Here is a 22,131-nt window from a genome sequence, read left to right on the forward strand (position 1 = left end):
TTTGTTTTAGCGCGATGTATCCGACCGAAACTCAAACCAGTGCTACAATGCAGCTACATACGGAATTTAAAACCGTATTTACTAATTATTTAACCAGAAAACCGTCTTACCTTGTGATAACTACTGCGTAAACGCTTAGCAGTGGTCTCTGTTTGTCCTGTTCATATTGTGCGGAAGTTACACTGATACGCAGTCACGCAGCGCCGCGTGCCGTCAATAACACGCGCGAAAAAGAGGGCGGGAGGCGCGGATGAGATTCTTCTTCTTCGTTAGTGTTTATTGGCGGTACTGCCACCTACCGTACTGGAGTGTGTAGATCTTCTTCTTCTTCTTTGGGTTTTTACGGCAGCTGGCATCCATTGAGTTGCATTACTGCCTGGAGTGTGTAGATTCATGGACTTTGTCCATATCAACTGAATTCGGTAAATTAATAAAAAACAACAAAAACAAAACAAACTCTCTCTAAATTATACAATCTATTAAACCCCTTCTAATTCCCCTGAAATCCTGTCCTGCCTCATGCACTATAATCTTTAATGTCTCCCTCTCTGAATGATATTTCTGTTAATGATGATGATATATCTTTTTAACTTTTCGCCCTTAAATATAATGTAGAGTGTAACCCTGCATGCCCAAACCTTACTGCATTACCTGATTACTTTGTTTAGTGTTTATTGGCAGTTGGCATCCATCTTAAATTACTAGCTACTGTACTGGTGTGTGGGCTGAAGATTAAAAAATTTTTTATATCCTTTTCTTCCAATTCCGTGTCCTTTAAGAACCTAAATAAAAGTGCACTAATGTCATGACTTTCCTAGTAAGTCTGTACTGTATGTACTTATTTAACCCACAGTGTCCAATCCTTAGCATGGTAAACTCAATTTCTTTCTTTTGTTTCCTTCCAGTCACCCTCCCTGTCCCAACGTTTTGTTGAATCCATGTAAATGTCTCCCTTTCTCCTCCCAACCAGAGCTCCCAACGTGCCTGCCACTTATTATTAATTTTTTAATTTATTAATTTTTGACCAGATTTGCACTTAGCTTCTGCTTTACTTATTGAAATTCCTGTTTCCTGGCTTCTTTAGCCATTGACTGTTATTTGGATCATCCGCTGATGATCTCTTTTGTTGATTGTTTTTTTTTATTTTGTTTTTTGTTGTTTTTTTTTTTAACATGTTCAATAAAGAGTTATAATCAATATGCAATAATGGGACATTACTTGAAACACCATTCATCAATCATTAAACATTCTGAATTAACCATATACACCTATCTGTACTTGAGATTTGACATTGTATACAAATATCTAATATCTTTTGGTACTTGAAGCATATTTTGATGCTAATACTATATAGATTTTTAATACATAACTTTCACTTGTAACAAAGTATTTGTACACTGTGGTATTACTACTTTTACTTAATTAAACAACCTGAGTACTTCTTCCTCCACTGATGGAGAGACACGGGGATTAATAAAAATGAACGAAAATAGATCAACTGTGGGAGCAAAACTGTTAAAATGTTCTACCTCTAGAGGTTGATGTTGCACTGTTTTGTAAATATTCTAGTGAGATTACCTTGAAAGTAACATCTCTGAACCTGCCTCTGCCCTACTTGTCATTCTTTGTTTTAAAATGTTTGTGGTAAATAAAAAAAAAGTGGCTTGCCAACTTGATTTTGTTCTACTAACACCACAAAAATTGCTCCTATAAGAGCAAGGACAAATGCACTGAATAAAAATATAAATGTTTTCTGTGAAGTTTAATAAGTTAAGAGTACATTAGGGAACCATAGACATGTTTTATGTTGAAATAGTTTAATTATTATATACATATTATACAGCAGTCAGTTTTTAGTAAAAGAAATAATATAAGCATGATATATACTTTATGCATCTCATCCTGCTGAAATGATAATGAAACGATTTTCAAAATGTTTTTTTTGTTTTATACTGCATAAGCACTAGCTCGGCGTACCTAATAAAATGACAACCAAGTGTGTATGCTACAGCAGAAAAAATATTTCTCATGGATATATTTCAACCTTTTTGGAAAATAATCTTATTAGTTTTGTTGTGAAGCATATATGAGAAGATTGAAACTACTTACATGTCTGTTTGCTAAATATGAAGCTGGACCCAGGAGATGGTTAGCTTAGCTTAGCATAAAGACTGGAAAAAGGGAGAAACTGCTAGCATGCCAATGTCCGAAGGTAATAAAATCTGCTTATAAACACTTATTACAGTCTCAAGTCTTGTTGCGGCTGTGAAGGCCATTAAATAGTTTGGCACATAATCCCCTGTAAAACTGCAGCATGTTATTTTTTTTCCCCTTCTATTTTGTATGGATTAAAAAACAAGTTAGGCCAATAACATGTTAACTGGATATAAATAAGTGTTGGTAAGCGGATTGTGTTGTCTTTGGAAAGAGCCAGTCTTCATGCAAAGCTAAGCTAACCGGCTTCTTAATAGACAGAGTAAAAAATTGAGTAAAATTGGTATCAGTCATCTCATCTAACTCTCTGTAAGAAATTAAATTAGCTTATTTCCCAAAATGTCAAAGTATTATAGAATATTGATCGTCAAACCTTTTCATATCTGTGGTCAGTTAAAGGGGAATGAGGTTCACTAACTAAAGTCACTGATTAGATGGAAGTCTCTTTAAGATAACAGCACAATGTTAGGATCATTTGTCTGCCTGTATATGATCGATTTAATTCCAAATCACTCATGTCTGTTTAATTGGTCTTCAGTTCAAAGTCCTCCCTCTGCCTGAGCAGGCTGTGGAAGACTTTCTCAGGGTACAGGAAAAAGTTTCTGTTGCGCTCCAGGTCCTGAGCCTTAATGATACGAGTCACCAAAGCTTGTTGTATGGCTGGAGACTGACAAGGGTGATGCCGCACACTGTGACTCACATTCCTCGATAGTTCAATAACTAAGAGACCCAGAGTATTGACTTCCTCAGCCCTACCATATCCAGTGGAGTTGTTAAGTGTCTTTCTGTTTACCGCACCTACAGTGGTTTCATTGCTTACATCTGGCACATTACGTCCAAAGTCTTCACGGGATCCATCTGTTTTACAGCTTCTTTTAATATCAGCAGTTGAATTGGATGTGGTAGTGTCATTATATTTATCAGCTGAGATATTTTTACTAGAGCAGGTCATTTTGGTTATGCTAAACGTGTTAGCTTGTCTTGGTCCACTTGCTGGTCTGGTTCTGTGTTTTGGGGGTCCTGGAGTCTCCTGAATGTTTCTGTGTAGATAGGCTGTGTAGACCTGAACCAGGCGACCTAACCCTGACTTATAAGACAGACGCAGAGACTCCGCTGATCCTAATGGCACAGAGTTTAGACGAACCTGTTGGAACAAGAATAAAGGTGCTTTCAGATTTACATACATATTACACGATTCAGCAGCTCATGATTTATGTTTCTATTCCAACAATGCAGGAAGTAATGTGCCCTATACAGTATGTAGAGTGGTGGAAAGTAAGCATGTGCACATTCCAGTGGTGGATGGGCATGTACTGGCATGTCTGACTTTTATGGCCAGATGGTTTGACCAGAGTTTGCTCCCATCACAGGCCTGCAATTAATATTAGCCTTTTCATTGAACACCACAGTTTTATTTGGTCTCAACACAAGTTATGAACAACCTTGATATATCATCATCTTTTAAGTGGATATGGAGGACTTATTTACACATCCAGCAGTTATGGAACAATATTTTCATTCACTGTGTTTGTGTCCATGTCCATGTCAAATGTAAGTCCAATTTTCCCTCTCTTTTAGCTCTGTTTTTTGTCCCTACCAACTCCTGAGAACTTTCTGGCTCTAAATGCTCCAGTATTCACCAGCTGGTCATTAACTGTGCCTGTCTGCTGTTTGGTGCTGAGCAGGTAGTGAACAGTGGGATTTTAGAGCTTTTTCATGAAAACAGCTGCCTGCTGTGGCCGAAAACTACACTATATAGCTACTATAGCCACATATCCACCGAAAGTACCAGGAACTTTTAGTCCCAGGAACTACTTTTCACAATACTAAAAGGTTCCTCCAGCCTGGTGTAAAGACCTGCGAAGATTAAGCAAATTAGTCGACTGACGTACTATATGTTCTTGATCTGAGATATACACTGTAAGGGCAGAAAATTGTTTTCTTCTTACACTTATAATCTTTTATGCAAGTACTTATAAGAGTGCTATTTTTCTCCTTTTATTACGTCTTATATATTGTTTTAAATCTTTAACCTGTTCCCTTTTTATTATTGTTCTTGTTATTCCAGTCTGTCCACATGTGTGGGGTTTAGGTCAGGGATGTGGGGTTGTTGATTGTTTTCCACACTAGCTGTTCTTCTCCTTTCTTGACTGGGACCAGTCAAGGACCTTTTGTTCTCCAAAGCATAGATGCTCAGACTGTGTAAATGATCATGCAATTGTTTGCTCTGGGCCAGACGTTAGAGACTGTCTTAGGAGACAGAGCCTCTGGTCCAGCTGATTCTGTTGTAGTACTTCTCTGTTTATTTTCTTTTGTTAAATGAATTCTTCAAAGACAACAGTTATTTGCTCAACCTCTCACCAGGAATACAATTTCCACGACATACACTGTTCGCCATACAAAGCAATGGACAGGCAGGCATCATTATTTATGCAACACTGCAACAGCACAGTAACCATGGAGGAAATTCAAGTTGTGCTGCTGTTGATAGTGATTTATTGGTTTGCAAATGTGGTCATTGAGTCAACAGTGGAAAAGAGATAATTGACTAATAATTGACTTCGGCGACTAGCCTCTAATCAACCAATTAGAAGTGTTCAGCACTGTAAGCTCCACCCCCCAAAGTTCCAGTACTTTTGGAAAGTACTACTATCCTGAGCAGGGACTTTTTTTCTGGGTAAAATAAAGTCCCTGGAACTTACTTTAGACCCTGGTCCCCACGATGGAAACGCAGTGACTTCCTCAAAACGTTCCTAGTTCTTGAGTAAAATTCCTGCAGTGGAAACGTGGCTTATGAGAGCCTTGAGAGTGAACCATAACAGTAAAGTTGAAGCCGGACAGCTAAACAATGAGCTGAAACTCACTTTAAAGCAGGAACTATATAACTGCAGATTCAGGTGCTGATTGTCTGTAACTTCATCACTGTGAGCAATTTTACATTTATAATACATAGATTATACATAAAACTATGGATTATAGCTGCTTTAACCAAGCGTTTTCTAACCCTAACCATTTAATCATAGTTTCTTTGCTATAACCACGGTCTTTCTCTGACGTTATGTCAAATAGGATGGATGGCAGAAATTCGAAAGATTCCCATGTTAATGAATTGTGAGCATTCATGTCATCAAGACTGTTGAATGATTACATAGTCAGGGTAAGGGTTAAAATACTGTTTGTTGATAATATAACACCATATAAATTAAAATCAGGTTTAACTACACTAATTTACAGTCATTGGCTAGAGCACCCATATTTGTCTGGTTTGTGTTCAGAAAAATCACATTTTCCCAGTTATAATTACGACTTGTGTTGTGATGTTGGTGTGAACAATTTACGTCAAAAAGTTGTAATTAATATAACTCCAAAATCAACACTACATAAGCCTCCCTACGCAAGCCAATCATTTTTGTACAATTCTTACTTTGTTTTGTTTTTTAAAGCGGAACTGCACAGATGTTCCTCTTTAACAGTTTATAGGTCTTGGGGAGTGCTACTGAATATATATTAAAAAAGTAATATAAAGCTTTTTGTGGCCCCATAAAGCCACCCAAAGTCTGATAAATTGCCTCACGTGATATCATTTGAGTCAGCGTCGGTTGGGTCTGAAGACTTTTTGAAGTTTGAAAATCAAGCAAATCTGGAGGTGTGGCGTAGAAAAATGAGGTTACCAGACCTCTGTAGCTCCTCCTCTCTGCCTGAGGCTAGTGGCTCGAGGCTACATTAGCTGCTAGCATAACCATAATATCGGACTGAACTGTCAGGGGTCTAGTTGGATTGTGGGTAATGTAACTGGGTTTTGAATGCATGGAATAAAATGGACAATATCTCTGGTTCTGCTGATTTGATTTTGATTAACTATTATACAATGATAAACATAAAAATTATGATTTCTGCAGAGAACGTAATTTACAGAGTATATCTTTACACTGTAGCAGAAATAAAGACATGCATTTGAACCTAAGTTGGTGTTTTATCTGTCCTAACCTGGTGAATTCTCATGTGTAGATGAACTGCAGCTCCTGCTAACCACTGCTGCATGGACTCTGTACTCATCCTCTTTTTAGTGGTCATCCTCTCATAATGGTCAAGCAGCTCAAACCTCAGCCAGTTGTCATAGAGCTCTGTGGTCTCAGACATCTTCTCCAGGTTGTTGGCAATGCCAGGGACCAAGCTGAGGTAGCTGTGGATTATCCAGCCAATTCTTGAAGAACTGCTGATGCCAAAAATCCTCACAGCCTGGGATCTTTCAGTTGATAGGCGCCCCTCTCCTTGTGCCCGTACCTGGTGGGCAGAAATTTTGTGTCTGTTTTAGCATTATGCTTTGTGATAAAATAGAAAGGCCTTATGGCTAGAGAATCAAGCCTGCAAAGCCAAATTTGTAAGAGATTTAGACCTGAAGAAGTCTCTTGGATGAGGGACAAATCGTCTTCAAGTATCTTCTACCAAGTCCAGTTGTCCTTGATTTTAACCTTCTTTGGGCATATTTTTAAGAGATTTTAACAGTAGCCTTTGGTGTCAAATTTCAGTCAAACTGTACCAGTATAATGACGTTAATGTTAGTTTGTCTCTGTAAAGCAATTATCTTGTACATAGCTGGGTGCATGCAACTGAATTATTAGGAAATATGCTTTAGGAAAGTCTACAGCCATGCTAGCTCCTCTCTGACTTTGCACTTTGACACAGTGGTGTTTTGAGCTAAATGTCAGCATGCAGCAACAGTGACATGGTAACATGTTCATGTTTAACAAAGTAATATTTACCATTTCTTAGTGTATTAACTTCATCACATTTGCTAATTAGCATAAAGTGCAGCCGAGGGTGATGGGAATGTCAATAGTTTTGCAGGTGTTTCGTCATAAAGTATAGGACAAATTAACAATTAGACCTGCTAGAGGAAAAGTCTGGGGATCATCAAAGTCAGTAGGCTGCATCGTCTCAGGATCATGAATATCAATCCATCCAATAATTGTCAAGATATTGCACTAAAAACTACATTTCAACCTTATTTTGGCCTCATAAAATTGCATGTTCTGAGCTTTTTTAACCTGCCATACAATCAGTAGACAAAACCAAAACGTTTTACCCACTTGTTGGGCAACCTGGTCAAAAAGCATGGACAGAGCCAGAGCAACAACCCCTACTCCTCCATATGTGACCCTGCTGCTGCCTCCCAGCTCTCTAGTCAAGCTGAGGCTGAATGCAGTCTGCTGCTCCCTGCTCATGCTCCGCTGTAAGAAAGCATATTGATGCTGCAGTGCTGCTGAAGAGTCCAGTGAGAGGAAGGTGGTAAGGACAGGATCCAAGGAGATATCGGGGATGATGCTGGCGTCTCGAGCCACAGAGAACAGCTCCTGGACGGTGGCTGGAGAAGGAAGACACAGACTGCGACCCATCAGGATCATGGCTATATCTGTCTGTCTAAATAGTGTCTGTTGGTATGTATGCGTGTGTGTGCAACAGGCCTGCTTATTATCAGTGTTTCTGACCCTCTGTGTGTTTATTTGCCCCAGACAGAATGATGTCATCAGTATGACCAGTCCGCCAAAGCACGCATGAACAGACATAGAAATGCATTTCCTCAAATGAAACAAGGTTTTTGCACACACGCATACAGTAGTTACAGGAATATCATATCAACCTTAATTCCACCTGCTCTGATCATCTCTTATCATTAGTGTCTTTAAAGAGGAACTTGACAGCAGACAAGAAATGTTTAAATTCCCTTTCTTATTGGAAGTTGTTTACCTTAGAAGTGCACCTGTTGCACCTAACTACACCCAAACCTTAATGCAGAGTTTCAATACAGTTTACACTGTAATTATACAGCAGCATACTGCTAAATCACAGTTATCTGGTGGACATTAACATGTGTAGACACACCTACTTTATGCAGACATGAAATTTAGTATAAAGAGAATTTAAATTTAGTATAAACAGAATTTAAATTTAGTATTAACAGAATTTAAAATTCGTATAAACAGAATTAAAATTTAGTTTGAACAGAATTTAAATTTAGTTTTAACGAATTGCATACGTGTTATTTGGACTATATTCATGCCATAGCAGTGATGTCGGTGTAATGACACACCTGGAGTACATGTCTACATCACTACATCAAGGTGAGAAGTTAAACCAATGAAGGTCAGAAATAGACCTCCTGTCAGTTAACTTTTTTTTTCAGCATGACTACAATTATTCTGTAACCGTTTAAAGTTATTTTTCTGCCTAAACTTTTACCCTGGTGCTGCCACATCATAAAACTTATATTTTTCAGCAGTGATTTGTAACCATTGTCCTCCTGTCGATAGGGCCGTCACATCAGAAAACACGATACTGTGGACTTTTGTACATTCCTTAGTCAGTATTTTGAACATTCCTGCACAAACTAGACAGCTCTATCATTTTTGAAACAGACATAAATGTTTTTGAATTTTAAATGTATATTTCTTGACTTTTGTAGTACTATTTTTTAAAAATGTTTTTTTTTTTTTTATCTTAGTGTGCTCATTGTTATGCACCAAAATACAAAAGCAAAAAAAGTTTTTTTTTGAAAACTTGAAGGATGTCAGATCTTTTTTGTGAAGTTGATTGAATACCTGAATCATACCGTAGCAGGATTGATACGCGAATCACATCTGCAACTGCTTATTTGTTAAGTTACTGACCTGTGTTTTTCTGTACTTCACACAGTTTTGTCTGTTACACACTGATTCCAGGTTTCCAGGTCAATTAGTTCACCTACCACATCCTTGAGAAATTCCCAAACATTATACAAATATAAAAATGTTTACAACACACTTTAAGTTTTAGACAAACTAATTGATTTCTTGTCCTAAAGAAAATCTGTTATTTGACCTACAAGACTCTTACAGAAATGTATCTGTGCTGTTGCATGTTTTTTTGTCATTCTCACTTAAATTTGGTCAAATTTCTATCTCTATCAACATTTGGATTTTCAGAAATTCTTGCGTTTTGAAAGAATCAAAAATCACTGCCTCAGCAAGCTTCAGTGCAGCCAATTAAAAAAAACTGAAATAACAGTACATTTTGTAATCAGATTGGCATTTAGACTTAGACGCAACCGTTGAACATTAACCTTAATGTCAATAAGTAAGCAGCTAGATCCCTGTGACTTTAGCTCAAGTATGAGTCAAAACAATATTGAGCTTGTTCAATGATGTCCAGAAATAACTTCAAATTGTCTGCATTTTTCACCTTTCACAGAAAGAAATAAAATAAAATCAAATAGGGTTAAATCAATAAAATAAAAATAACATACCAGATAAAAAATACACCAAGAACAGACATTTTTAATGTTGAAACATTAAAAACCACTTGCCACCTGGATGCCTGTCTGAAAAGACAGTTTTTTAGTTGCTTTTGAAAGTCCACAGAGTCCAAAGACCTCAGGCTTATTGGGAGACTATTCCAAAGCTTGGGGGGCTTCCAACTGGAAAGTACAATCTCCCTGTGTCTTAAAATGTGTCAAAGGTACACAAAAGAGGAAGCTGGATATAGTTAAAAACCTTTAAAAATAGAGAAGGTAGTATCAGTGTACACAAACAGTTTGTGAGAATGAGGAATTGGAAAATGTGTTAATGTAAGTGAGTCTATGTCCGTTGTGTAGCAAAATCAGAAATACTTAGTCACACATAACCCTCTGAAGCTTTGGAGGTGCTGCAGGTAGAAGGATTTTGTTGCCGGGCTAGATATTTAAACATTTCCAGTTTTTATTATCCTAAGCTAAACTTCATATTTAAAGGACAAAAATGAGAGTGTCATCAATCTTTTCATCTTCTCTTGGCAAGAAAAGCAAATAAATGTAATTCCCAAAATGTCAAATTATTTCTTTCATGGTCAAGGCCAGAATATTTTATAATTTTTTTCAGTGTACCTGAAGTAATTAATGCAGAAAAATCTCCCCTGTGACTATTATATGATTATATATTATGTCATTTGATTAATATTATATGAATGTAAAAGCACAATTTTACTGTTGTAGTTGATTGGGGTGGAGCTAATTTTAACTATTTTGTATTAGACTGCAATTATGAATAATTATTTTCATTGTGGATAGATCTGATGATTATTTTATTGATTAATTGTTTGTTTAGTTTGTAAAAAAAAATGGAAATAGTGACAAATGGCATTACAATTACCCCAAAATGACACCTTCACAATAACTTAAACAACAACAAAAACCCCTCAAAATGATTAAAAGCAAACTTAAATTATTTATAGAAAAAACAGCAATCCCTCTTATTAGATATTGTTGGTTTAATGAACTCTATTCGCACTCGGTCACATGACCCTCGCCTTACATGGCTGTTGCTGCATGACGACATGCACCAATCCTTAAAAAATTAGCCCTCGATGCGGAAGTACATAGACTTCTGACTTTAACCAGCATTTCCATGACACAACTATTGAATCCGTTTCCAATCGTTTTCCCGAACAACAATTCTGTTCCCACTTTTTTAAGATCACAAATAAATAATAATAATAATAATAAAATATGTATATCAGCAGTATTTATGTCATCACCAGACTTCCGTGTTAGAAACGTCATTGTCTTGACCCTCCGCACCTGGTCGTCTCTCAAAACAGGAACCTGGAGGAGGTCTGCTCCTCGGCTCCTTCCTGCTTGTGATCGGTGAAAACATTACAGGTGAGTATCGAAGCAGCGCAGTGGGGACATGGTGTTAAAGAAACACATAAAGGATAAGACTGTACGTATACTTGTCTTGGCTAACTTAACGTTAACTCCCGTGTTATAGCTGAGTAAAATAGTGCAACATTTTTTAGCTAACAGACCTAAAGACGGGCGATAAATTACAGGAAAAAGCTGCTGAAATGAGTGAAGACACATAACGTTAATGAGTTAACGGTTTGATGGTCAGGAGCGCTCACTCAATGGTTTATAAAGTATTATAATGATGTGAACGACAGTCTCCAGATCTCAACTAAAATGAACACAAATGGGAGATTTTTTTGGCGTCAAACTAGTTCTCCTTATCACTATCAATCAAAACACAACCTGAGGGAGGGAGTATCTCCTGTAAGATTCACCTCCAGTGCAGATTCAGAGGCTTGACAAGGAGCTGATCAGGAGGCTTCAGATGGAATAACACCTTAATAGCAACATACCTTTCAGTTGTCACCACCCAGTGCCGGGCCACACCTACCAAGTTATCTGTGTAGCATTTACTATTGATATTACTTGGCAGTTACTGTGGTAATTAGATTTTTTGCACATTTGATAACCACTAAGGTAGCTTCTGTCTTTTAACGGGTGTCCCTTAAACCTGCAAACACATAGTGAACTATACTAACACCGACATACTGTTAAGGCTAAATCTGAATGACTAATACGTTGGTGTTTATTGTTTTTGTAAAATGAACTGATGTGTAGCATGTCCATCCAAAAAAGGTGAAAATCAAGGGCAACTGGACTTAGTTGAAGATACTTGATGGCATTTCATCCCTCATCCAAGATACTTCTTTAGTTCAATATATCTAGCATGTCCATATTGACAAAGGTTTAAATAGTTATATTTCTATCTATGGTCTAAGCAGCGTAGAACTAGTTAAAGCACGTGACCTGGTGGGTTTCGGGAGGTTTTATACATCCAAAGATCTTACATAAAAACCAGACCAGGTGTCTAATTGGGACCTGCATTTATTTGTGGAATTGTGGAGCCACACCAGGCCAGTAAAAGGGACAGGCGTCTAATTGGGACTAGGCTTTTAACTGAAGTTTTACGGTATTATCACCTTTTAAGTTGTTATGATGAACTTGTTAGCAAATTTAGCAGTTGCTAATTTACACATCAAGCAATTACAAAGCAGTATAACATTCAATTCATTTGGAGTCTTGTTTTCAGGGCACTTCAAAGTTCAATGCTCACTATATTCTAGCTCTGTTTTGGGTCTCTACTGATTCCTGAGGGAACTATCTGGCTATTTAGCCGCATAATTCTCCACTATGTTCACCAGCTAGTCGCTAACTGTGACTGTATTCTGTTTAGTACTGAGTAGGTAGTGTACAGTGGGTTTTTAGAGCTTTTTCATTGAAAACATCTGCTGAAAACAACAGTTATGAGCTGAAACTCACTATATAGCTGTGTAAAGTCAAGTCTGCAAAAAGTATGGAGTGCCCTTTTAACTACTAGCCTATAAAGCTGCTATGACTAACATGTTTGCAAACAGTTGCCTAGTTTCATTTCCAGCAGACATTACTTGAAGGACTGACTGTATGTCTGATCGACATGATATGAAATAGGCTGTTTTTGTCAAAGTGTGAGATTTGTGCATTAGAGAGAGTGCGTATAAAACTACAAATATATAATCATAAATACACCGTGCAGGCAGCTGTGTGGAGATGAGTACAGAGGCGCATACAAATACATTAATAAATTAGATGATGATTCATTCTAGGTCGTCCAGCATCATGAGTCAGCGGACAGAGCGACGGGGGATACATGTGGACCAATCAGACCTGCTGTGCAAAAAGGGATGCGGTTACTATGGCAACGCAGCATGGCAGGGCCTTTGCTCCAAGTGCTGGAGGGAGGAATACCAGCGGGTACGGCAGAAACAGATCCAGGACGACTGGGCCTTGGCAGAAAAGTAAGACCGTCTGCTGCATCAGTGTATTGCAGTACAATGTATTATTTGGACAACACAAAACAATGGAGCATGTTATTCCTGATCATTATAATCTTCCACTGATTATTGGCATCTGCTCTGTTAAATGTTCTTGGCTCCAGGTTGCAGCGAGAGGAGGAAGCAGCATATGCCAATAGCCACGGAGCGCAGACGCAGTCCCAGTCCCAGTCCACAGCACCACAGCCACACCCGGGACACGCCTCGCTAGGACCCTTCTCCAAGTTTGAGGAGAAGAAGACCAATGAGAAGACACGCAAAGTGACCACTGTTAAGAAGTTCTTCAGCCCTTCATCTCGGACTGCTCCCAAGAAAGGTGTGACATTAAGAGCAACATTTAACCTAGGCTCATAACTCAAGACTGACTGGTTTGTCGTCAAGCTCACAGCCTCATGCTTTGCTCGTGTGGCAGGTCTGACATATTTCAAGGTTTGCTTGGGGTTAGTGTTTGTATTTGTACCCTCTGACTTAAGCTGTGCTCTAACCTTCCCCTCTTTGTAATTATAAGTAACAATCATCACGCAGAACAGATCATAAAACTCGGCACAACAAGCTTTGATGAATTAATCTCCAACATTTATATGTATTCACTAACTAACTTTGTGAATAAATATAAATATTAGTGAGACGGACAGAGATAGAGAGACATAAGGAAGAGATCTATATTTTACATACAGTACATCTCTCCCTTCTGAGACTGACTTGTGAACGCAGGTTTGCAAATGCATGCTCTCAATAGGGTTTTTGTCACAGAAGACAAATCACAGTAGGAAAAGCAATTAATGGCTGACTTGTGCATGCTGGCTCACTGTCATCGCCTACTGGCACATGTTGAACAGAACAGAACCATAGTTAATATTATTAGTAACACCTGTGCTTTTCCTCTTATGACAAGTCTAAATGTGTGCTCTATGTAAAAGAATATTATTGTTTCTTTAAATATCTCATTTTTTATCTGGCTTGCAGTGCACACAGCTATTCCTTAGCACAATTTACAGAATGGCAGCTTATTGTTACTAATTTGTTCTACTGTTATGGTCAGAAATACTCAAAAGATTCATGACTCTCACTGTATTTTTTGAGTTAGTTGAGAAGACTGATATGAATCTAGTGTGTTTGTTAAGTGCAAAGCAGGAGCTGGGAAGCGATTCATCTACTTAGCTTAGGTTTGTGGTACACCAGATTAGGCTCTATTTTATTTTCCATATATATGCTTCCTTTTGAGCCTATTTGAAATAGGGCTGGGCGATATGGCCGAAAATGTTTTTATCACGATAAAAACATTTCATATCATTCGATATCGATAATCATCACGATATATGTCAAATCATTATTTCTTTCAAGTTTAAAGGCTGATTTTTGCTCCTGAGTGAAAATTTAAGAAACCAGATGGTTAATTATGTGGTTCAACGTTTCTTTACGCTCAGAATGTGACAAACACTTGATGCCAAACAGTGGATCACTTAACAAATCTGAGGTAGAACATTCAAAACTATTGTGACAAAATCTTTTTCAACAAATATGATTACAAACATTTTTTTCAGTCCCTTTTCCTAAACCAAATAAATATTTTAATAGAAAAATGAAGTGCTAATTCGTTTGTTATTCAAATTAATTAAACCAAATATTTATTGACGATATATTGAACATTTATTATATTGTTATTGAGGAAAATTATATTGCGATAATTATCATTATTGTTTTATTGCCCAGCCCTAATTTGAAAATATATCTCTACCATTGTTATGCTGACAACACCCAGCTGTATGCCCCACTAAACCTTGTAATCCATGCATCCATGCAGTGTTAACTTCCTTTTATCCCACCTTTTTTGCCATCCAGGATGTAAAAATCCTGGATGGCAAAAAGCTTCATTCAGCTAAACCAGAATACAACTGAGCTCCTAATCTTCGGCCAATCAGATAACTCTGCATCCACAGTCAATGCCCTCGGGCCTCCCATGCAAAAAAATCTCTGTGTAATCTTTAATTCTGGTTTAAAATGTGATAAACAAATGAACTCAGTTATCGGCACTAGCTTCTACCATCTTAGATCACCCAGTAAAATTAAAATCATTCCTGTCTGTTAAAGATTTGAAGGCTATAGTTCACGATTTTATTTCCCCTCGCTTCCACGGCTGCATTTCTCTCTACGTAGGAATCAGTCAGCCCCATCTAGCCTGCAGCTGGTTTAAAACGAAGGAGCAAGACTCTTCACAGGTACCAGGAAGAGAGACTATATCTCACCAGTACAGGCCTCTACAGTACAAAATTGATTTTAAAATCATTATTTATTTTTAAATAACTGCATGGACTTGCACCAGATTACATTTCTGACCTGCTCCTCCCCTATTTCACCGACGACCCCTCAGATCCTTCAGATAAACTTGACTTGCATAGAGACCTGAAGCAGGGGGAACAGCTAACCATGACTTTCATAAATAAAAAAATACACCCACAACACCTGTAAAGCTCACTATTTAACACGTCAAGTCTGTCTGAATCAGCCTGCAGGCTTTGCTCCATGTAGACACAGATTTTGGAGAAGGGAAAGCAAAAGTTAAACTTTTCTAAATGGGGTTCTTCCTCATCAGAAATCCAAGACGGCAAGACAACCAGTCCGTCCATCAGCCGCCATGCCAGCTTCGATACGGACCAAGTGTCCAAGGACTTTGTGGATTTCTTGAAAAACCTCCAGAAGCCCGGACGGGAGATCCATAAGCAGTGCAGAGCCTTCCTTGTGAACATGTCAAGCAAGAAGGTCTGATTTGATATCTAGTGGCCTAATAATAGTCTTTATAATAAAAGTTCAACTGTTAAATGTTTTCATTACCTGATCAACAACTTCTTGTCTTGTCAGGACCTGAGTGCTGAGGAGCTGTCAGAGTGTGTTCAGGATTTCTACCAGAACCTGTCTGACCGCTTGATGAGCCACTATAAAGGTTGGTTCAGAGATCAATCAGTAACATTCAACAACTATTTCTATTAAAACGTTCTCAATAACGCTTCAGTGTGTAGCGACCACTAGGTGGCAGCACAAGCAGGATTTTCCACCTAGGTATTTAAGGTACAGTGTGGAAGAACTGAAAATTGGGGGCAGCATATCACAAATCATTCATAACTGTCTTTATCTCAGTTAGCCATGCAGCTACCTTAAATGGACCAGAACTGGAGGCGCTCTTGCACCAGAATATTTTCACATTTAACATTTAAGTTTTTTGGGTTTTTTTTCAAACCAAAGTTCATTATTGTTGGAACAGTGGAAAGATGGTTTTAGTGAGTTTTATTTAGTTGCTGCCAAGTTTGAATAAAGTGTGTTTTACGATGAGTTAAAAAGGCAATTAGTTCGATGAAAGAGAGAAACTCGAATTCAGAAGGTGTACGGTTGTATTTTTCTGTTTGATAAGGAAAGTAGGTGTAAGAATATTTCTTTTCTAGAAATTTTGTGAGTTTATTCTTTTTTTTTATTAGACTTTTAGAGCTTGTGTAACTCACCACTCGCACACATCTCCCAGCTGAAACTATGTGGCGACACATGAGCTTTATGGTACAAAGTGGTGTTACGAACCAGGACGAATCAGACCTAGCTTGTTAGCATGCTAACTTCAGTAAATATCTGTGCAACACAATACATATACCTCTTTGACTGATGTTGATAATGATAGTTCCTTCTTGAATGTTTTAAACAAAGTTTCTGGCCATAAATTACACTTTGTACCTTCAAATTTGTCTCTCTTTATTGATTCCGCTCTAACTAATGTGGTGCGCTAAATGTTTGTTCACCAGGCTCTTCAGAGTCTGTGGAGCAGGTGATGGACCAAGTGGAAAAGTACATAATGACTCGTTTGTATAAGAGCGTATTCTGCCCAGAAACCTCTGATGATGAGAAGAAGGACTTGGCCACACAGAAGAGGATAAGGTGGGCCTTTTTTTTCATAATAATAATCATACACATTGGGAGTCATTTATAGATGTGGAACAAGACACACACATTCAGATTAGATACAATTACATTTTGTTTTGAGGAGAGTTTGCTTGTTTTAATATTACATTTAGTGGAAGTGTCGGTTTATTTTTATCACAGGGGTCATGTGCTCTGTTATACAATCCCTTTGAAAGCATCACTGCATAGTGCTCGTGTATAATCTGCAGCAGTCTGAAAACTTCTGTCTGTACACAATACCCATTTTTAGCAGTGTTCTCCCTGTTTTTTCTTACATGTTAATGCACAGTGGCAGCTGCTGACTGCACATGTTTATCATCCAGCGAGGAAGTGACTGTAAAAAATGTGCATGGTTACGTCATAGGCAAAAAAGCTTTAGGCTTACTGTTTGATTGTGATTCTTTGCACTGCAGGGCCTTACACTGGGTGACCATCCAGATGCTCTGTGTGTCTATGGATGAAGAAATCCCTGAAGTCTCTGAGAATGTGGTCAAAGCAATAACAGGTGAGAGTGTGTTCTTGAACCTGAAGTCTAAATTAAATTCCATGTGTTCATCTGCCACAGCATACATATCTGCTCTGTAAACCACATAATGTTCTCTATTGAGAAAACAAAAATCAGAAACCTAAAGGGAGAATTTTAAACTTTCTGGTTTCATGATGGCACCCCCTAACACTGTTTGTGTTCTCCATCTATGTAGATTGAGAACTTGTTTCCAAACAGCCAGTCGTTTGAAACCACATTTGCATGTGGTCAGTGTGAGACAGACGGTCGCACTGAGCAGCCTGCTACACAACACAAGAGCCACAGACTCTAAACAACAACCCACATTAGTTTCCTGCTGAAGTCTCCTTATCTAATTAAAACATGACCGCATGTCTCGTCCTACACCTTAGCTTGTTGAACGAGCCTACTAACAAATGAGCTAATTAGCTGTTCCGCTGCAGCACATTAAACAGTATGTAAACATACCTGTAAATGTCACTTTGGTTCTGTTAGATGCTGGTGTGGTTCTTACTTTTTAATACCACTAACAACAGGCTGTCTGCCCGTGACATGTACAGTAGGCTACAGTGCATCTTTGTTTACGTTGTCTGTCGTTCCCTACGCTGTAACACAGATCAGTCAATCAGTCACAGACACAGAAAACCATTAAATGTTTACATCTGAGCTGCTGGAAACAGTGAATTTTTGGCACTTTTGCTAACAAAAAAGACTTAAACAATGAGGTAAATATTGTGTCAGTCAATCACCTCTAGTAGTGATAAAACATTTTTTTTGAGATATGGGTGAACTGACCGTTTTTACAGGAAACTGATTTTAGCGATGATACGATAGTTTATCCTTGACTTGTATCTTTGTCTGTTCCAGATGTTATTGAGATGGACTCAAAGAGGGTTCCCCGGGACAAACTGGGGTGCATCACACGCTGCAGTAAACAAATCTTCAGTGCCATTAGGATCACAAAGAATGAGCCGGCCTCAGCTGATGACTTTCTCCCCGCACTCATTTACATTGTGCTGAAGGCTAACCCTCCACGACTCCAGTCCAACATCCAGTACATCACCCGCTTCTGTAACCCCAGCAGACTGATGACCGGAGAGGACGGATACTACTTCACCAACCTGGTCTGGTTTTTTTCTGTCTTTTCTGACTTCAATCCTTCTCAGAGTCAGTTTGAGCTGTAGGCCTCTAGTTTCAAAGTGCGACTTTACGTGTGAATCCGGTGGCTAAGGTAGAGGCCGAAAAAGTGGAGCTAATTAGAGACTCACTATTTTCCACTGAAGTTACTCAGAATCAGCTCTTATTGCCAGGTATGCGTGCACATACGAGGAATTTGACTCTGGATTGTACACTGGTTACAATATGCTTACTCATACAATAATACAATAATAAAATCAGACACAGGCTACAGTATAGAGAACACATATATACACATTATCAACAAAAACAATATAGACAGATTGAGACAATAGTGCAATGAGCAGAGTGCAACGGATGCTGGAATAAACAAGTATAATGTGCAGGTGTTATGTACTTGAGGTAGGTGGATTTGGTGTACAGTATTTATAATATGACAATATGAACAGTATGAACAGCTCTGTCGCAGGTTATTTCACATGTAACCTTCACATACTTCACAGTCAGATCTGATCAAATCACACACATACAGTCCTAATGAAGCTGAGGAGCTGAGTGTTAAAATCTTAATAAATAATATCTGAAGATGTTTTCTTAATCTTTGTTGCTTATTTAGGCACAAATATAATGTGTCAGAAAAATGCTCAATGTTTTCATGGACTTTAAAATAAGGAAATGTGTCTTCCAGGGGAAACTCCGGGAAGTAAAATTTTTCTGCAAATATTAAAATATTAAACAAACAAGTCACATTAATAATTAGTGAGCTGTAGAAGTGCTGGTGCTAGCTGTTTCCCTGTTTCCTGTTTTTATGCTAAGCTAAGCTAAGCTAACCAGCTGCTGGCGTAAGCCTTATTTTAATTATTGGACATGATATGAGATCCTCAATAACTCGCAAATCAGCATATTTCCCTAAAATATCAAACTATTCCTTTAATATTAAGGCCATCTGGCTCCGTAAGACTGAGGATGATGTACATTTGCTGTCAGAATCTCAGCCATCATTTTCAGCTGCTATTTCTCCTGTTTTTTTAGTGCTGTGCGGTGGCTTTTATCGAGAAGCTGGACGCTCAATCTCTCAACCTTTCCCCAGAGGATTTTGAGCGCTACATGTCAGGCCAAGCCTCACCGCGATTCAACAGCTCTGAGGGTGACTGGCCAGACACCGGTTCTGCACTTGGCGTATCTGCCACCAACCCTGTCCTGGCTCAGATCAACCACAATCTGGAGCTGCTGTCGGGCCTCAGCAGCCGGCAGGAGACGCTGATGAAGTCTGCGCAGAGCCTGCAGGCCGACCTCCTCTCCTGGCCCGAGGGTGTACAGCGGGAGGTGCATGACATCCTGGAGAAATACCCTTTAGAGATTCTGCCTCGCACAGTTTCTGCTATTGATGCCAACAACGTGGACAATGACAACCTGCCACCACCCCTCACGCCCCAGGTATTCGCTGGGTAGTGAATTCTACAAAGGGAGGAAAAACATTTTACATAAAGCAAAGGTACTCCTGCTACGAAAGCCCTAAGCGGCCATCAATTCAAATATTTATTTTAGTCCGTTTTCCCGTGACAACAGGATAATTATCTCGTGATCTCAAGATAACGAACCATAGCTGAATACAGGGGTCGGCAGGTGCATTTCTTTATGATAATTTCGTGGGAAATATGTTGAATCAGTAGTTAGCTCAGTTGGTAGAGCGCAGGCCTCGCATCCTGAGGCTCTCTGCAAAGTTTTTTATTCTTCTTTTGTGTGTTTTTTAATCATTCTCTTCAACAAAGTTTTTATGAAGAGATTCAGGGGAATCCAGTCACTCATTTCCAAACGGCTATTTCAGAACCTTTGAAAGGAAATGTGTACTTTACATTTACATTTACTCATTTGGCAGACGCTTTTATCCAAAGCGACTTACATTTGAGGAACAACATACAAGCATCAACAGAGCATCAACTACAGATCAACTGACAATACATACTAGTAAGAGCAGCAATAAATACTAGTAAGAGCTCACCGTAGGGAAGGAAGTAAGACTTTACAAAAAGTTCAATCAAAACAAAAAAGTGCAATCAATACAAGATCATTGTAGGGGATAGAAGAAGAAGAGCACAGGAAGTGCATGTTAGAGATTAGGAGTTAGAAGTGTTATAAGAGGAAGTGTTCTCGGAAGAGAGGAGTTTTCAAGAGCTTCTTGAAGTTAGAGAGGGACGCCCCTGCTCTGATGGTGTGTGGTAGCTCGTTCCACCATCGTGGTGTCACAGATGAGAATAGCCGGGACTGGGATTGCTTTGTGTGAAGGGATGGCAGAGCCAGGCGGCGTTCGTTGGAGGAGCGTAGCGGGCGAGAAGGAACGTAAGTTTGTATTATGGAGTTTAGGTAGATGGGTGCAGACCCAGTGGTCACTCTGTATGCAAGCATTAGTGACTTGAATTTGATTCTGGAGGCCACGGGGAGCCAGTGGAGGTCATTGTGTAATGGAGTGACACGAGTCCTTTTGGGCTGAAATCACCTCAAAACTACCATTAAGAAACGTTTAACCCGTGTTAAACTACTGTTTCGTTATCTCAAGATCACAAGAAAATTATCCCGTTATCACGTGAAAACAACAGTCGTTATCTCGAAATCACGAGATAATTATCCTGTTATCACGGGAAAACGGACTAAAACAAATAAACATATGAATCAATGGCCGCTTAGGGCTTCTGTATCCTGCTTTGAAGCTCATTGCATGTGTTTTGAGTTTGATTTTAACATCCCACATTTACTAATCTCCTAAATAGTTTTGAGCCTCACTTCTTCTGCACCTTAAACACCCGGTTACACCACTGCTTATAACTGCAAAATCAGGTTTCAATCAAATCGCAGAGATCGGTAGATTTGCTCGCAGGGGCAAAACAAATCTGCACAAATCTTTCATGTCAATTTCGACTTTCCCATCCAAAGTCACAACACTGACCAATAGCAAGGGGCTGGACGGTGGTGGTGCTGACGTTCAAGAGAACAAAGAGCCGGAGAGTCTGAAGTGGAGAAAGCCAAGACAAGGCAGCTTTATTTAAATAGCACATTTTAAACTCATTTATTTCAAAGCGCTTTACATAGGCAAAGAAAAGCATTACAGTGACAATAAACAAAAAGCTAATGTAGCGTATTAGTTGTGTTGCACCATTTAATTTTATTAAACCTCTGTTAGAGTTTAAACTCAGGAGTTGATAGTACAGATGTGGCTATTGAATAAACTGTGACAACAGTTGGCAAGCTAGCTACCACTGAGAGCTTATTTTTCCTCTCTGTTTGTCTTTCCGGTACCTCACAATGAACAATCCTGAGAACAAACTGGCAGGAGGTAGTATATGGCACAGTTCAGAGAAAACTGACATTAGCATCTTTCCGGCCTGCTAGCATGTTAGCTGCCATACTCACCAGCAACGGTAGTTCAACTATGATGAGAAGAGTCTATTCTTTATATATAGTCTCTATATAGCATATATCTCTCTTGTAGTGTGTTGTGTGTGAAAGAAATACTTTGCTAAATTATCTAAAAAAATACAACTCACTAGACGTTAAAGTGCAGGTGATGTTAGCCTGTTGGAGAAGCTAACATTTATGTTAGCCTTAAAAAACCACGTTAAACAGATTCTAATATATTATACCCTCTGGAATAAAACTGAAAACTTGAA

At 38.7% G+C, this 22,131-nt stretch overlaps 3 protein-coding genes across 4 annotated transcripts in view; 1 reads left to right on the forward strand and 2 right to left on the reverse strand.

The window, feature by feature from the left end:
- ttc3 (tetratricopeptide repeat domain 3) overlaps positions 1-249 on the reverse strand; it is a 39,398-nt gene extending 39,149 nt beyond the window's left edge. The window contains exon 1 of the mRNA XM_038707720.1: positions 111-249. The gene's annotated coding sequence lies outside the window, so the exon portion shown is untranslated. The remainder of the gene's footprint in view (positions 1-110) is intronic.
- Positions 250-1,798: 1,549 nt separating this feature from the next.
- Positions 1,799-7,686, reverse strand: LOC119895453. Its single transcript, XM_038708602.1, has 3 exons — positions 7,305-7,686; positions 6,202-6,498; positions 1,799-3,358 (listed from the first exon to the last, which is right to left on the reverse strand). Exons 1-3 carry the CDS (start codon positions 7,617-7,619, stop codon positions 2,738-2,740), a joined length of 1,233 nt encoding a protein of 410 aa, XP_038564530.1. The 5' UTR covers positions 7,620-7,686; the 3' UTR covers positions 1,799-2,737.
- A 3,061-nt stretch (positions 7,687-10,747) lies between these two features.
- Positions 10,748-20,441, forward strand: rabgef1 (RAB guanine nucleotide exchange factor (GEF) 1). Of its 2 annotated transcripts, none has more exons than XM_038709405.1 (9): positions 10,748-10,885; positions 12,655-12,846; positions 12,987-13,198; positions 15,476-15,642; positions 15,742-15,823; positions 16,668-16,800; positions 17,238-17,329; positions 18,197-18,453; positions 19,499-20,441. In XM_038709405.1, exons 2-9 carry the CDS (start codon positions 12,668-12,670, stop codon positions 19,916-19,918), a joined length of 1,542 nt encoding a protein of 513 aa, XP_038565333.1. In that variant the 5' UTR covers positions 10,748-10,885; positions 12,655-12,667; the 3' UTR covers positions 19,919-20,441. The 2 variants fall into 2 exon arrangements, with proteins under 2 accessions (XP_038565333.1, XP_038565334.1); XM_038709406.1 differs by having other exon boundaries at positions 10,872-10,946.
- The last annotated feature ends 1,690 nt before the right edge of the window (positions 20,442-22,131 follow it).

The sequence above is a fragment of the Micropterus salmoides genome, unplaced genomic scaffold (assembly GCF_014851395.1).
Source record: "Micropterus salmoides isolate LMB-PRFRI ecotype aquatic unplaced genomic scaffold, ASM1485139v1 Ms_hic_scaffold_9, whole genome shotgun sequence".
In the NCBI taxonomy this organism is placed as follows: Eukaryota; Metazoa; Chordata; class Actinopteri; order Centrarchiformes; family Centrarchidae; genus Micropterus; species Micropterus salmoides.